The 15329-nt window shown below is 38.0% G+C and overlaps 1 protein-coding gene across 1 annotated transcript in view; it reads right to left on the reverse strand.

Annotated features, from left to right (window-relative positions):
• Positions 1-14588, reverse strand: part of LOC146562389 (uncharacterized) — a 306632-nt gene extending 292044 nt beyond the window's left edge. The window contains exons 1-2 of the mRNA XM_085294108.1: positions 14450-14588; positions 11794-11977 (exon numbers count right to left, since the gene is read on the reverse strand). Of these exons, the coding sequence (XP_085150234.1) occupies positions 11794-11977; positions 14450-14491 (226 nt within the window). The 5' untranslated portion in view covers positions 14492-14588. The remainder of the gene's footprint in view (positions 1-11793; positions 11978-14449) is intronic.
• Between the last annotated feature and the right edge of the window lie 741 nt (positions 14589-15329).

The following is a 15329-nucleotide window of genomic DNA, read 5'->3' on the forward strand; positions in this document are numbered from 1 at the left end:
TTAAAGACTGAGGACAAGAAAGATATATAAGTAATCGGGGAGTTAGATGGTAGATATATTTTAAGCCTGGGAAACGGCCAGCTCTTTGTTTTATGGGGCTAGTTGCAATGTTGATGAATATTTGCCGGTTCAGAATCATAGCTTAATGTCAGCCCACAATTTGTTGCAATTAGCAGGATGATTTATTGGAATGGCAAGACCGAGTGCATGGTAACAATTAACACAGCTTTCTCTAGGCTTTTTATTAATGGCATGTTGCACCAGAAGAAGGTTTCAACCAAAGCTAGTACATCTGCAGGCTTCTCAGTGTGTGGCACCGTTCAACAGCAGCCCAGTTCCACTGAAGCCAAAAAGACTCTAATCCCTTTATTTTCTTTGTTTCTGGGTGCAGTCAGATTTGTTTATCTACAAATTGCCTTTGTTCTAAGACTTTTGAATACAAAATATGTTTTAACCTGGGATTTTTTTAAATATTTTATGTATTTTGACCATTTATTTTAGTGTACACTTTAATTTCTCAAATGAAATCAAAGAAGTGTGTGTGTAAGCCTGTATGTGTGTGCGTGTGTGCACGCACATTTGGCTTTTTAGTGTGTACTTTTTCAAAACTATGCAATGAGACAAAAAAGAACCAAACAGCTGTTCTGTCTGGCAATAACAGGGTTCAAGTGGAGCGATGTGCCCCTAAACGGCTAATAAACGGCACAAAATGAGCCTGCAATTAAATTTATACACTTGATTGCACTGCTGTCATGTCCACTACAGGCTTATCGAACACCTGGGATCTATTTCCTAATAGAACCTTGGGGAGAGTGGGAAAGAGAGAAAGAGGGAGGGGGGGGAGAGAAATTAACAAAGCAATCTTTTTTTCCCCTAGTATTTTTGCCCGCTTTCACAGGCATTTGTGGAGGATCCTCTTCACAGACGCCCAGGATTTGAGGTTTTTAAAGCAGAAAAGCAAAAAACAGCTGTTTTGTTTAGTTTTTTTTTTTTTTTTTTTGAACAATGGTAGCTCATTGTAGCAAATGAGTTCTTAATACATTCAAATTGCTGTATTGATTCGAAGCCATTAGTGAGCAGTTTTATGACACACCATAATGAGAGGTGTGTGCTTAGGGATTCGATCAAGGTGAGTTTTAAAAAAAACGAACTGTAAAAAATCGACTGGATCCTGTGACCCTAAATGATACAGCTTTGTGAATACTTTTTAACTATTGTACAAAGAAAAAAAAGCACTGAGTTGCACAAATGAATGCATGTTATTTGTGGCCCATTTTACCAAGTGGCATGCGTCAATATATGATAATAAATAATGTTACTAATCTAATGAAATGACAGATTCTCTCCTAACTGACTCCATAAGCGCTGACACTGCACTGCGATACCTCTCAGCCCAGCATCAACACTTCATTTCATCATGAAAAAAAGGTGTCAGCACAGCAAATTAGAATCGTTAATAAACCTTTATTTGATGGTGTTTGATAAAACTGTGACGTTACTGTGAAAACGCTCATCTTTTTCTCATGTCTAGTTACACGTAGCATTCTCACTTTCATTTGTATCTCACTTTGAATAACAAGACCAAGCATTTTCTGTCCATTCCTTCTCAAATATGTATACTGATGTGTACGGGGGGGTCTTTTCATTTTACTCACAAAACTCTAAAATGTACTTTTAACAGGTGATGTTTAAGCTATAATATCATCTGTAAAATTGTAAAAAACATGCTAATAACCTACATGATTTTGTTTGCTCTCTCTCTCTCATGTATGTATACATATGTATCACGTTCAGCTTGTCCGCAACGTTTGTATTGCGTTGAGGTTAAAGCTAGAAGTCATATACTCAGTCTGTGCTCTGTTTCCTCAACAAAGAGCAAGAGTTCCTTCTCCCTAAATTTTCTTCAATTTACTAATTACAACGGGCAATTTCAATGAGCTGGAGAGAGAAGTTTTGGGCAGTCTTGGCCCACAATCTGTCTCTGACCACTGCTAAATCACAAAGTATGTGGCAATAGGCCAACAATAATTTTGCTAACCCTTTTTTAATTGTGGGAGGGTCATTCACAATGCCCCACAGAGAGCATTAGGCACTGAACTACAACTGAGAAGGGCAGGTTTCCCACCAGCGAGAGGCACCTTGCACGCGGGCTAAGAAGTCACAAAATGAAGGGAAAAACAGAGAAATGAGTACGATTTAGTGCAAAGTTAAAGACACGTTATACTGCAGTCTTGGACTGGCTACATTCTTTTTAGAAAATTCTAAAATGTGCATTTCGTGGTTTATCTTGCACCCAATATAAAATGGTAACTTTTGACTGGAGTGGGAAATTACATTTTGGTTCTTATTTTGGTTCTCTCCGTCAGTCAGCTCCTTATTTGATTATGATTTCTAATTTTGTGACCATGTCAAGCAATTATTTGGCAATTTATGTCTCGTTCTCTGTTTACCTGGTTCACTGAATGGCTAATGGTACCTTGACTTTGGAGCCTTTAAGAAGTAGCCATTAAACAATCAGTTCATTATGCTTCAAAGTTGACAAAGCCAATTTTCCAGGAATGCCAATATTTCTGAAGAGGATTCATCACCAAGAATGTGCAAATGAAGATATATTCATTCTCCTCTCTTTGTTACTCCTGCTTAAATTACCCTTTTTTGACAGCTGACTAACAATCATCATTATAGCTTAAGCAGTCACCTGCGAGAATGGCCATAAATCTTGTTAAAAGAACCAAAACTGTCTTTCACACTTTTTTTCTATACAAGAAGCAACCTGTCTGTGAGCACACACCATCTGTACATAGTTAAAGCTGTATGCACACAGATGGCAGCTAAACACTCTCAAAGTTGCTCCGTCCGCACGTCTAACCTTACAAAGCAAACTAATTAACAGTAAAATGCAGAGAAACGGAAGGAGTAGTTTGAAAGAGTTGCAATGACTCTAATGAGGAGAGAGAGAGAAAAGTCATCTATATAGCAATGCTAAAGCGATGGGGGAACTTTTACTGGGGTTTTAGCTTTACTGCCCTCTTTAAGATCCGTTTTAAATAAGGGCTGCTCATCGCCAAGCCCCTAAACCCAGCGCACAAGCCTTTAACAACATGGTATGGGCATCTGAGAGGAGGGAGATGAGGGCTGGAGAAGAAGAAGGAGAAACCTTGAGTGCCAAATGGAGACATTTTCACACAATCACTACAGCCCTGAACTTTTCTAGACATTATCCAGAGGAGCTCTATGTGAGAACGTGAATGTCCAATTGAGTCGACTTCAAAGTTAAACAAGTTTTACCCCGTTAGCTTCTTACAGCCTTTGTAATGTCCGATTGAGGCCACGTGAGAGTAGAGTAAGTAATCGTCTGGAGAATTCAAAGTGAACGCACAGGTGTCACGTGTCCTGTTTTTTCACATGCTTTTTATAGGCACCACTGCTCACTTAAAGCAAATGGAGTAGTTTAGTTGTGAGAGCACATCTGTGCAAAAGTTCTAGTGTTTTACAAATGAGAAAAGATGCTCACATGTAAAGCAGAAAGCCTCAAATAGTTAATTCAGGGTTTCATTGATCAATCTGAATGATAAAAGTGCATCTTTAGGTTTAAAAGTCTTCATATTTTATCCAATGGCCACAGTGTTTGAAGAACTGCTGACCAGCTTTGTGTAACTCAGTTGCACATTACTTTTAAAGCTTTTCAAGTTGTTTCCCTTGCCAATGATAAGAAAAGGAGTGAAGTACTTGCATATTGTCCCGGTTGTTGTCTTTGACTCAAAACTGTGTACCCCCACTTTCTGAGGGCTACCAAACTGATGAAATGTATTTTGTGAAAACGAGGACAACTCCTTGGAAAGTTAATTAGTAGGAAACAAGCAGAGGAAAAAGCAGGAAACGAGAAATGACCCAGCTGCCAAAAGTAATAACGTTTTCATTATTTATTTCATTATTCATTTATGGATGTGTTCAGACAGAATTAATAATAGAAATCCCTGAGAGAAAATGTTTGCGCTGGAACCCTATTACGAGCAGGCCAAGTCCAGTGGCACAGTTAGTTAACATGCACAAATGTACTGCCCCTGACAAATAACATATCAAGTGGATCCCTGGATTATTTTGTGTTCCCAAACCACTTTCTTTCAATTCTCTCTTTCATTTAATTGTTCCAGTCAAGGTTAAGGTTGCATTCAAACAGTTACTCTCTGCTACCTTCATGGAAAAATAATAGAATTTAAGAAAAACTAAAGCAATAAAGCAATCATCTGCTGCCAAATGCTGTGAGAACTGCATCGCAATAATCACCGTGGCATCCATTTAAATGTCTGTTGCTCTGTTTTCATACATAAGTAAGATGTCCATTTCTCCCTGAGAAAACCAGTAATGAAGCACAGAATCAATTAGAAGTCCCTTTGGAGAGTCAAATTTGTGCTGTTCCATTACACATTTCTGTTTTTTAGTCCAAATATTACATTGCACGATATTCCCTGATCTGGCCTGTGTTTGCTTTTCTCACTGTTTACTGCAACACTTCCAGGCCAACTCACATTTGATTTCCTCCACCGAGAATCCAAGCACACTCCCAATACACACTATGGAGAAAATGAGCCCGGAAAAGAGTAGTGGCAAATCATTCAAGGCTGTCCAAAGATCTCTATTACAAAAGCAGATTTTATTCTCACTTCCAACACAGACATCTCTGTTAAAAAGCGTGTCAAAGGCAACTGGGATGGCTGGTTTTTCTCTTGGCATATTATTTTTTTTACTTATCAAATGTGTTTCCCTTACCATCGTCCCAACCACAACCCACCCACCCAATTCCTGGCTTTACTATATTAAGTAAAATTGAGAACGCATGGTGGGGGACTGAGTGCCTCACTGGGTCTACAGTATGCATCTATCTCCAGACGATGAGGCGGTGATGTGTTGGCGTGGGAGTGTGTTCGACGGGAAACGACAAGTTAATTAAAAAAAATTAAATATAAGAAAAAAAAACACTGACCATGTGTCAGTTGGATATTTTTACATTATCCATATATGAGGCATTTCTCTTTTTTTTGCTCTCCTATTCTCTGCTCACAGCACAAGGGCCACAGCCATGTGTGAATAATCACACAAAGGGCCTCAGAGGTGCCCTAACCGCCTTACAAAAGAAGGCTAGGTGCAAGGGCAGATGGGGGAGGCATAGGTTGTAGGATTTGAGAGATGGAGGAGGGGTTGTAAACGTTAACACGTTGAGGATTTGGATATCCTCACAAGCTTGTCTCATTAGCTGCTAATTGGCAAGACTTTTCTCCATCTATTGTCTTTTGTTCTGCATTAACATTTGTTTTTTGAACGATGCAGACGAGCAAGAAAAAGACAGTCTAAGGCAGTGAGACAGTCCACTATACATTTCAAGTGCTCCGTGCTTCGCTAAGAGAGAGTTAAGCCCGTATTACAGCAATATAAACAGTTCTGTCCTATGATTAACCTTAAAAGCAACTGAGTGCAAAACTAAATGCTAAACCTTTTCAACTAAATTAGCACAGGAAATCACCGGAGAGAGAGAGTTAGAAAGATAGAGAGAAAGAACAGTAAGTGACACAGAGGATGAGAAGCAAGGACAGGGTTATTTTTTCCTGTTCTTCCATTTTCTGCTCATCCACCTTTGCCAACTGGGAAATCATAGAAAAACATCAAAACAGCTAAATGGCAAATTATTATCAAAGCTCCCCTCAGTGTTCGGTCCAGGCCAGACATATTGGAGTTGTCATGCAGGGGATGGCCAATACTTTCCTAGAATTACTCTCAGTATTGCACTCTTTGACAAACATTAAACAAGACAATAAAATACATAGGTAAAGGTGCATTTGCCTACAGGCACAGATGGGAAAGACAGAAAGATGGGAAGAAAGAGGAAATGAGAAAATAGGTCTCCAAATTAACAACACAGTTTCCGGACAGTCCAAGTGAATTATACATTTCCAGAAGAAAGCTATGCTTAAGGCACAAAAGACGGGTCATGTGTGTGAGGTTTTTTCCAGCCACTGTCTTTGTCATTTGTCCCAGTCTGTCTATATCTCTCTTGCTCACAATTTTTGTATCCCACTGAGTATACAGAAATAAAGTTGCCTTGAATGCTAATAATTATTGGATTTCAGGGCCAAGTAATTCAAAGAAAACTATGTCTGCTGTACTTAGTTTTAATGGATGTCACCAAACTAGACAGAGATTTGGTTTTTGTCTTGTTTTTTTGTGATGGCTCTAAGAACAGAGGCTTTATCAATCTTGCTTTTAAAGGAAATTGTTTATTACGCACTTTAAAATTTCAGTCTGTGTTCTTTATCACTGTCATATGCATGATGTCATCACATTACACTTTTTTTTTAAAAGTTAATCAATGTTGGAAAATGAAGAGACCATCTGAGAAATATAAAATTGCTTCAATGTTCATCAACAGTTTGCAGGAGGAAATACTGTGCAAACGTAACGATGGTTACAATTATGGCGAGAACAAGAGTTCTGTTTTATGTTGAGAGATGTCAGAGAGGAAAAAAGGGTAAGGAAGCTGGGTCACAACTCTCATATGTTTTTTAACACCTGACACCAAGGTTCATAACTCATATGGAAAGAACCTGAAAAGAACACTAACAAAAGAAACAAAGAAAAAGAGGAACCTAAATACCTTGCCCAGTCTTGCATCTGACCATCCCAGGATACCGTAAAGACTTTCTGCCAAACTTCTGACACAAGCATCCAAACCAAACAACAAAAGATTTTAAAACATGTTACATTAAAATAGTCTTTAGTATTTGCTTAAAACTCCTTCAAAGTAACCATTTCTGACTTAAGTTATCCAGCTTCTAACAATTCAATGTAGTCACAAGTGCAAGGCCTCCAGCAGAATACTATAGGTCACAGTCGGCCAGCACATGAGTCTTTGGCTTCATCCAACGTGCAGCAGATCAAGGGCCTCGAACTAAAACAGTACTGACAGTGACCTCACTGAGACCCAGCAACTGCAACAGCCCTAACAAGGTATTAGCAGGCACCTCTGTATACCCTCCAACTCTCAGCCTGGGTCCAAAGAAATACAGCTGCGCAGAGTGTTCTTGAGGGCGGAGGGCAAACCTGAAAGCAAAGAGGTGCCCCTGGCTAAGCTCAGGGGTGGAGCTAGAGGGTCAGGAATTCAAAGCAACGTAGGGCCAAAGTTTACAAAGATTTTTTTTACTGGTATTTCCTTTCTCTAACACAGCATTTCAGCATTTGTTTAACAAAGAAATTTCAATTTTAAAAAGATACCAGTGCATGCTTTCCCCATATTTATTTAATAAATACAAATATGGAGTGTGTGCCAACACCCCCCCCCCCCCCCCAAAAAAAAGAGCACTGCGAACTGCAATAAGGAGCCAATCTTGTTAATAAAATAAAAAATATAGTTAACCATAAACTTAAAGCTCACACAACTTAAACAACCAATAATCTTTACTGCAGTTTGTAATTTTACCACATTGTACATTGCAATCTGTTTGAATTCATTGGGTTTTTTTTAAGTGAGATGGCTATTTTTACGTATTAACATGTTTGCTAGATAGCTAACATTCAACTGTAGGATAAGAATTCAACCTGCAATTACAATTATGTTTTAAATAATCAGAGATGAGATGTTTATAAAAATGAAAAAGTCAATCAATTCACCATTAAAAGAAAGCATAGCAATCTGCAAAGAGACTATTCAATAACACGGATCAAAAGAGTACATAATTGTGCTAAATTCTTTCAGTAAACTGCCACTGTGACAAATGTTCTGTAGTTCGGTCCCCTGCAGCTGTGTTGACCCCAAGCTGTAGTCTTAAATTCTGTGTCAAATACAGGTAGTGTCACATAGCAAATATAGCAGCCACACATCAGATTTTAATAGAATAAGGAGTAATTTTATATAAAAACCATATGAGGAACTGAACTGACATCCTGTAGCCACGGGCAAATCCCTGGATGCTTGAACTCAGCAACAAAAACTACAGTATATATATACCTGTGTCCAGGTGGACAGACAGGATGCTCTTACACAAAGCAAAGTTTTATTCTTTTAAGTATATCTTACCAGCTACATCTTCAAAATTCTGCACTGAATAGCTTTTTCTCTAGTCCTGGTTGGAACGAACCAAGCACAATACGCACGATTTCTTTTGAACTGTACACCTTATTCTTCTTTTAAATATATGATCTCGATATTAACATATTTTGATAATGCTGTTCAGTGGCTCTTAAACATTGCCCAGTGCTATATACAGATATAGTGCTGGTGGTGGCGTTAGTCAGTAACAGTAGCCATCTTTCTTTTTCACCTGAGTAACCTAAACCAATTTCAATGATATTAAGGATCATCAAGCTGTCACAGAACCTGATGAGGGTAAGTTGTATTTACAAAGAAATTGTATCTTGTTTGCACTTGTACAGTACAAACATCTAGCTTTAGCTTTGGCAAATACACTTTGCAAATATAATATGCTGAAAATGTTTGATGTAAAAGTTTGATGGGAGTTGGTTATCGTCTGGTTTTAGAAGGCATACCTTTGTGTTGCTACTCTTCTGATCATTCTTCTTTTAGCAGCAGCCTGTCTGCAAGACAAGTTAAGGGGCAGTGTGCCATTTATGTATTTTCAATATTCCTGCATAACTTTTGCAGAGTTGCAGAAAGCGTTTTTGTCCATTGTGACATATACGGCTTTATGAAGCTCAGTAGAGTAGAGATTTGTGACCTAGGACCCCTTAACTTACTGTAGAAGGGATCTATAATAACTGGAAGTCCAAATAAGCAAAAGGAAAGCATTTGCTGACTGAAGCAAGACAAAATAGTTTTCAAAGTGTGTTAACTGGTTCTATTCTAGATTTTTATATTTGTTAATGATTTATAGCATAATTTCTTATGTATGTAATTTTGAATATTGAAATGTATATAAACTATAGAAATATACACTTCCTACTCTAAAAGGTATGAGTTTAGTTTGTCCTCTAAGAAAGTGGTATAGCCGTGTGGTTTTGTGTGTGTATGCATGTGAAAGCGCGTATGGCGGTTGTCTCTGTGTGACTGTGGGCGTCTAGAGGAGAGAGAAGCCTCATCTGTTACCAACCCAGCCTGGCCGGCCCGCCGCATGAAGTAGAACGACAGGGTGTCACCGCCGACGACAGTGATGGATGCCCTAAATTCTGTAGGCAACTTGGGCAATTGGACGCATTAACAACAGGCACCTGCTTTCCCCCGTACAAATCTATTAAAAGATAACAGCAATGGCGGCTTCCACACTATTAGTAAATTATAGCTCTGTCTGAGTGTGAGGTAAGTAAGCCTCTTTTTCCCCACCTGCCCCCACCTACCTTCTTCTGCTATAGTTTCTAATTGGCAGTCTCACAGTGCCACCTAGTGGCAACAATTTATAATGTGAAGTAATGTTTGAAACGGAACAACAAAGTCAAAAGAGCAGACTAAGTTTGTCTAAGAATCTGATAATTTCACTGTCATGAAGATAAATTCCACTCTCATTGAGTTCAGTACACTGTAAATAGCCATTTACTGTTTACAAATACAAATTTGTATTTGTTTTAAATGTTATATACCTATGTGGTATGTGACTTTTGTTGCCATGATGCCAGGTCTCTCTTGGAAATGAGATTTTTAATCTCAATGAGATTTTTTACCTGGATAAATAAAGGACTAATAAAAAATAAAAATAATTGGAAATGAATGAAAATAAAGATGTTTTTCACGCTGGCCAAATTTCTATCATTCCAAACTCTTTCATTAAAAATATTTTATTTTCACACTTGCAATCAGAACACAAATCACACGCCCCCAAACATGATGAACATATGGTACAAGTTTAACATGGCAACAGCCCTTAAGGTCAGTTTTGTTTATAGCTGTTCACTGACTGTCATAGTGACTGTAGTGCGACCTTAAATCAGTGAACAGTTCATCTTTGTGAGATAGAGTGTGCATGTGTACGCTCGAGAGTGTGTATGTGTGTCAGGTTACACAAGCAAAGTTGTTCTCCAGCTTTCTTCACGTCTTATGGATTTCTCTTGCAAACTAATTTTCCATAAACAAGCCTTTCTTTGGGCTGACTGGGCCAAATGGCCATTGATTTGGGACAATCTGGCCAATATAAAACCATTACGACCTACTCAAGACCTCCTCTATCAAAACATTAACACGACACCATTATGACAAATATCCGGTTATAGCCAGGTACGACGCATAAACGCATGTCACATAAATTTGCTTTGGATAAATATTTCTGTGTCTGTGAGGAGGGTATGTGTTTGTGAGTTGGCCAAGAATAAAGGGAAGACATGACCAATAAATACTTTTACAGCAAGCAATTTGTCAGGATGTGTAAATGTCCCCAATTCCCAACAGCACTAGAGTAAAATTTACAGTCACTCTGGAAGTGACAATGCACAAAAAAGGACCACTTTTTACTCTCTCTCATCTCCCTCAGACCACTAAAACCTTCCCATAAATCTCCTCCGGTCCCTCCAGATGTCTCCTGTTGTCAGATATCATGCCTTGACAATGCCTTCCACCATCATTGTCTTGACAGAAATATGATATGTGAAACTGCAATGTCGCATCACTTAACATGATTTAGCCTAAGCTAGCCTGCACCATTTTAATCAATCAAAAATGTCACCTTTTTCCCTGTAATGACGGCAGAGGCAAAAGATCCCTGTGTTGGGGTGATCTATAAGACTTATCTAGGCTACTGATTTATGACCACTGCCAGCTAATGTACTAAAGGAGCCTACTCTCTTCCTGTCATCAGGTTTTCTATCAAACTGGCGAATAAGTAGGCCAGTATTCCCTCATGGGCAAGAAAGAAAAGACACTTCATATAGTATGTAAACTCTACAATTATGGCATTATACATGCTTGTAACCCATCCATACTGCACCATCAGGTAAAACTATTATTAGATGTCCTTAAAAACATGTCCTTCACATGCCAGACTCTGGATAATTGTTGCTACTATTTCAATGAGTTTGCTTGCTTATTCATGCTTTGACTAAACTGTGGCCTTTGTCTGTCATTGCTCATTGTTCTGTAAACATTCCAAAGTCTCAGTGGATACCTGAAGCTTTAAGACAAAGTAATCTGGCTTTTATACTTTTGAAACTTCTAAATACATGCCAGAGGAAAACAGTATATCAAAAATTCAAAGATGCGCTGCAGACTTAAACATGGTAAATATCAGTAACAGCAGCAAAAATTAATGAGCTGTCCAAGTTAACCAGTTGTCTGATTATGCGTTCTTTTTTTAAAGTAAAAAATGGTGTAAATGAGAGTATGCACCTTTTTCTTTTTTAAAGAACAGTAGCTGCAATACCTTTATATTCCTGCATGCATCATCTGCTGCACTGGGTCCTTGAGGTTCAGAGTGCCTTTTGGTTTGTTCTGCTAATTGCATTATTAACATATAACAAAATCAATTTTGGCATTTGTAAACTAATTAAGAATAATATGAGATAAGAATAGCAGCGCAAATAATTTTTTACCAAACACAAACAAACAATATGCACACACACAAAGATGGAGGAAGAAATAAAGTCCAGCTGGTGTTGCTAGAGATTGGTGCAAACATCAAACAAAAGAACCAAACAACATTGTAAATTTATTCTTCGAACACACCGACAAAAAAGGTAAACTATATTTAAGAAAAAATATTATTTTTATTATTTATCCTTTACCCATTGTTGCACTTGCACCACTCAATATCTAGCAAGGCTTCCTGGATTTTATTTATTATACAAGTGGACTGGGAACGCTACCTGTAACCACAACAGAGTGACTGGATCCACATGCAAGCAGCTTTACACTGCCCAGCCCAGATGTTGCAAACTCTTTCAGAAGTGCCTCCTCTGGAGGAATGACCTCTGGCCTGCCGTGCCCAGTTTGTCCAAGCTCCCCACTTCCCCAGCAAAGAAGATCCATGTCCACCTCACACTGCATGTCCTGGGAAACAGACCAACAAAACTTAAACAAGTCAGCTTGGTACTTTTTTTCCATTTATGACTTTACCAGTATTCCTGACACATTTTGTTTCTGTTGCATGTAGGTTAAAATGAGAAAATGAGGTGTACACATAAGTAAACAATTTAAAATACTGTTATCCTTGGTGGGTTTGACATAGTGGCTCATAAACCAGTTTTCCATTTGTTACAGGCTCTAGTTAGTGTGACCCTCCAACACAAACAGAATAAAGCACTGCAAACACCAGCTGAAATCCAAGACAACAATGGAGATGTCATTCACCCTGCCCCTGAAGAAGACTGTCCTTTGGGGGGGGTAGTCGGATAGGACTCCCACAATAGGACCCTGGCTTGTTAGTCAGCTGGCAGGGTAACACACGTTGGGTGAGTGCAAAGGTTAGTTGGATAGCAGTAACTTAAAGTAAGCTCACCAGATATACTCAGTCTTATCCATGATATCAGATTTATCTAGCCTCAGAACTCTAGTCAGAACTACAATAGGGATTCTGACCTTAACAAGTCTGTTTCTAGCAGCTTTTCAGCACTTACACACACACACACACACACACACACACACACACACACACACACACACACATATATATATATATATATATATATATATATATATATATATATATATATATATATATATATATATATATATATATATATATATATATATATGATCCATCACTAATAGTGTGTATGAAAGAGGAAATATTTTAATAGCTGTTTGTAAGCACTGGTCTTCTAGTCAGCATTGCGCTTGCATAAAACTAATCAGAAGTTCTCAGCCTTATTTGTAATGAACTGTGGATCACCAATATGCTCCTAAACATGTTTGTTTACAGTCTGCCCTCTGTGCTAATTAGAATGTGACCCTGCACACACACGAAAACACAAATGGAAGGTGGGTGTATGTGTACGCATACACATACATACAAACTCCCCACAGCAATATTAACAGCACAATTCCATCCGACTGATATTGGAATTTTTCGAAAGAGCAAACCAATAGATAACCTATTACAAAACTATAAGAGATCAATAGCTAATTTCTTTGCATTGATTACCACTTGGACATTTAACATGCGCCCTGTGGCCACAATGTGTGTTCCACAAGCTTAGATCCCCATTGGCTCTCATGAGTATTAAAATTATCGATTCAGACAGAGGACTAAAAATGTCAAGCTGTTCATTAATCTTAATAAAGACTGGACTTGACCAAGGCACCCTTTCTCCCAATGCAGGGATACAACCTATCCAACTAGGAGGACATGGCAAAGATTAATGAGCTTCTACTGTGGGATGTGATTTAAGTCTTTGCGATTAATATATCAATTCCAAAAGAACGAGTCTTTTATACCAGCGATTATTTTTACCCAGGGTGCACCTAAAGACAACATTTTAAAATTCATATCAACTGCTTAATAGAAGTTCTTTCTTGCAAAATTTCAATGAAACTTCACAAAACAAGCAGTAATGAGGTCTTTGTGAGCTAGGAAGCAGCATCTGCCATTATGCTACAGATGGTCCTGTGCGGTCCATAATACACCATTTTTATCAGCACTGCCTGACAACTAGTTTCATCTCTCTCTCGTAGATGACTGTCAAAGCATTCGGGGCTGTCTTTAGCTTAATGAGGGCCCTAAGCAGGATATAATTTGCTCACTTTTTTCACTTTTAATTACTTTAATATTTCTGCCACACTTACACTCATATGTTTCCTGTCTTGATTTGCTACATTCATATCCGCTAATCAGAGAGGTATCACATTATTCTGAAGCAAAAGCACTTTGAAACTGGCTCTTTTGCATGCTCACATTAATATATCCTATTACTAAAAGACTAAAAGTGGTATTTTGATGGAGATTGTATTATAAATATTGCAGGACTTTACAATTAAGATAAATCTAACATCCTAATCCATACACAGAAATCTAGAAATCACAATGGCACAGAGATATACATTCTGCTAAATCACAGTGAGCATTTATTAAACATGTCCTCATTCCTTCCATTTTTCATGATGTAGAACTTACTTGGCTTTGGTTTTTCATGCAGGGCCTGCCCTTTTGTATGTTTCAAAGGTCAATCTTAGTTATCTGAATGAACACTCCTGGACTTCAAGCCAATGTCATATAAAAGGGTTTCTGTCTTAAGTTTTACTTTTAATATAAATAAGTAATTCACACAGGTTCACATACATAGTCTCTTCTAAATTTTGGAGAGCTGTAAAATAGGTTCCGTTCTAAGGTTAATTTTGTTTATTAACCAAAAAACAAGAGTTGGATTCCATGTTGCTGCAATCAAAATGCTGTATATTATGAAACAGTAAAAGTAGAAATGCTGGCAGTAACACGTAATTTGGTTGGTAACGACATGCCCAGCAACACCAAACACAAATGGAGAGAAAAAAAGGTGTAGCAGCACTCAGCAACTAGGAACTAACCTGTGGCACTTTTAAAGAGCTTTTCATTTTTTCCATCTTCATTTATCACTCCTCCTTTTCAACTATTCTTTTTCTTTTGGTGGTCTCTAGCATTTCTCACATTGTTGTGATTGTCTGGTTGCTCTGACTTCATTTACCCCTCCTTCCTTCACTGTTTTGACAATATTGCCAGGGTAACAGTCTCCATGACATTTTCTGTTTGCACTGTATCACCCAACTGAGAGTAATCGAAGTAAGGGACTTTTGGTGGTAATTTCAATATTACTAAATAACATTTCTAACTACCTGAAGCACAGTACAAATCCCACAGACAGCAGTGTGAAATCATGTCTTCATACCACACAGAGTTTGTGAAATACATCACTGGGGAGTCTTAAAAGGTTTCCCTTTTCTAAATAACTCTCAGATACAGCATGTATAAATAATTTATATTGGCCTACCTGAGTATCCTTGTCTCCATTTCTAGTATCTGCCTTTTGGCTACTTCCTGTTTTACTCTGAAGGTTAGTGTTTGTATCCTGTGTTAACTTTTACTTTCTTTCTCTGTCTTCTCCTAACGGTTGTCGAGAGTCTTAATTTCTCTTTTGCTTGTGCTCTGGTTTCCTTCCTGAATTTAGGACCTCACTCCTAACTCAATATCTGAATGTTTTTACTCATTTTTTTTTAAATCTTCATCAACCACAGAATAACCATCAGCTGTGCTTAAAACGTGAAACCAACATTATCAGGTGTTTCTCTTATATGCGTCAACATGAGATTTAGCCTGCTAACTAGACTGACAACACAAGTAGAGGTTATTTAACATTTCTGAACTTTGGATAATGCCTATTAGAAGAAATTAATACCAATAAGTCACACTAGAAGACGTAGCCCTAATGCA

This window comes from Mchenga conophoros, linkage group LG12 (assembly GCF_057382185.1).
Source record: "Mchenga conophoros isolate Kocher_MC1m ecotype Shallow Benthic linkage group LG12, M_conophoros_male_GT1.1, whole genome shotgun sequence".
NCBI lineage: Eukaryota > Metazoa > Chordata > Actinopteri > Cichliformes > Cichlidae > Mchenga > Mchenga conophoros.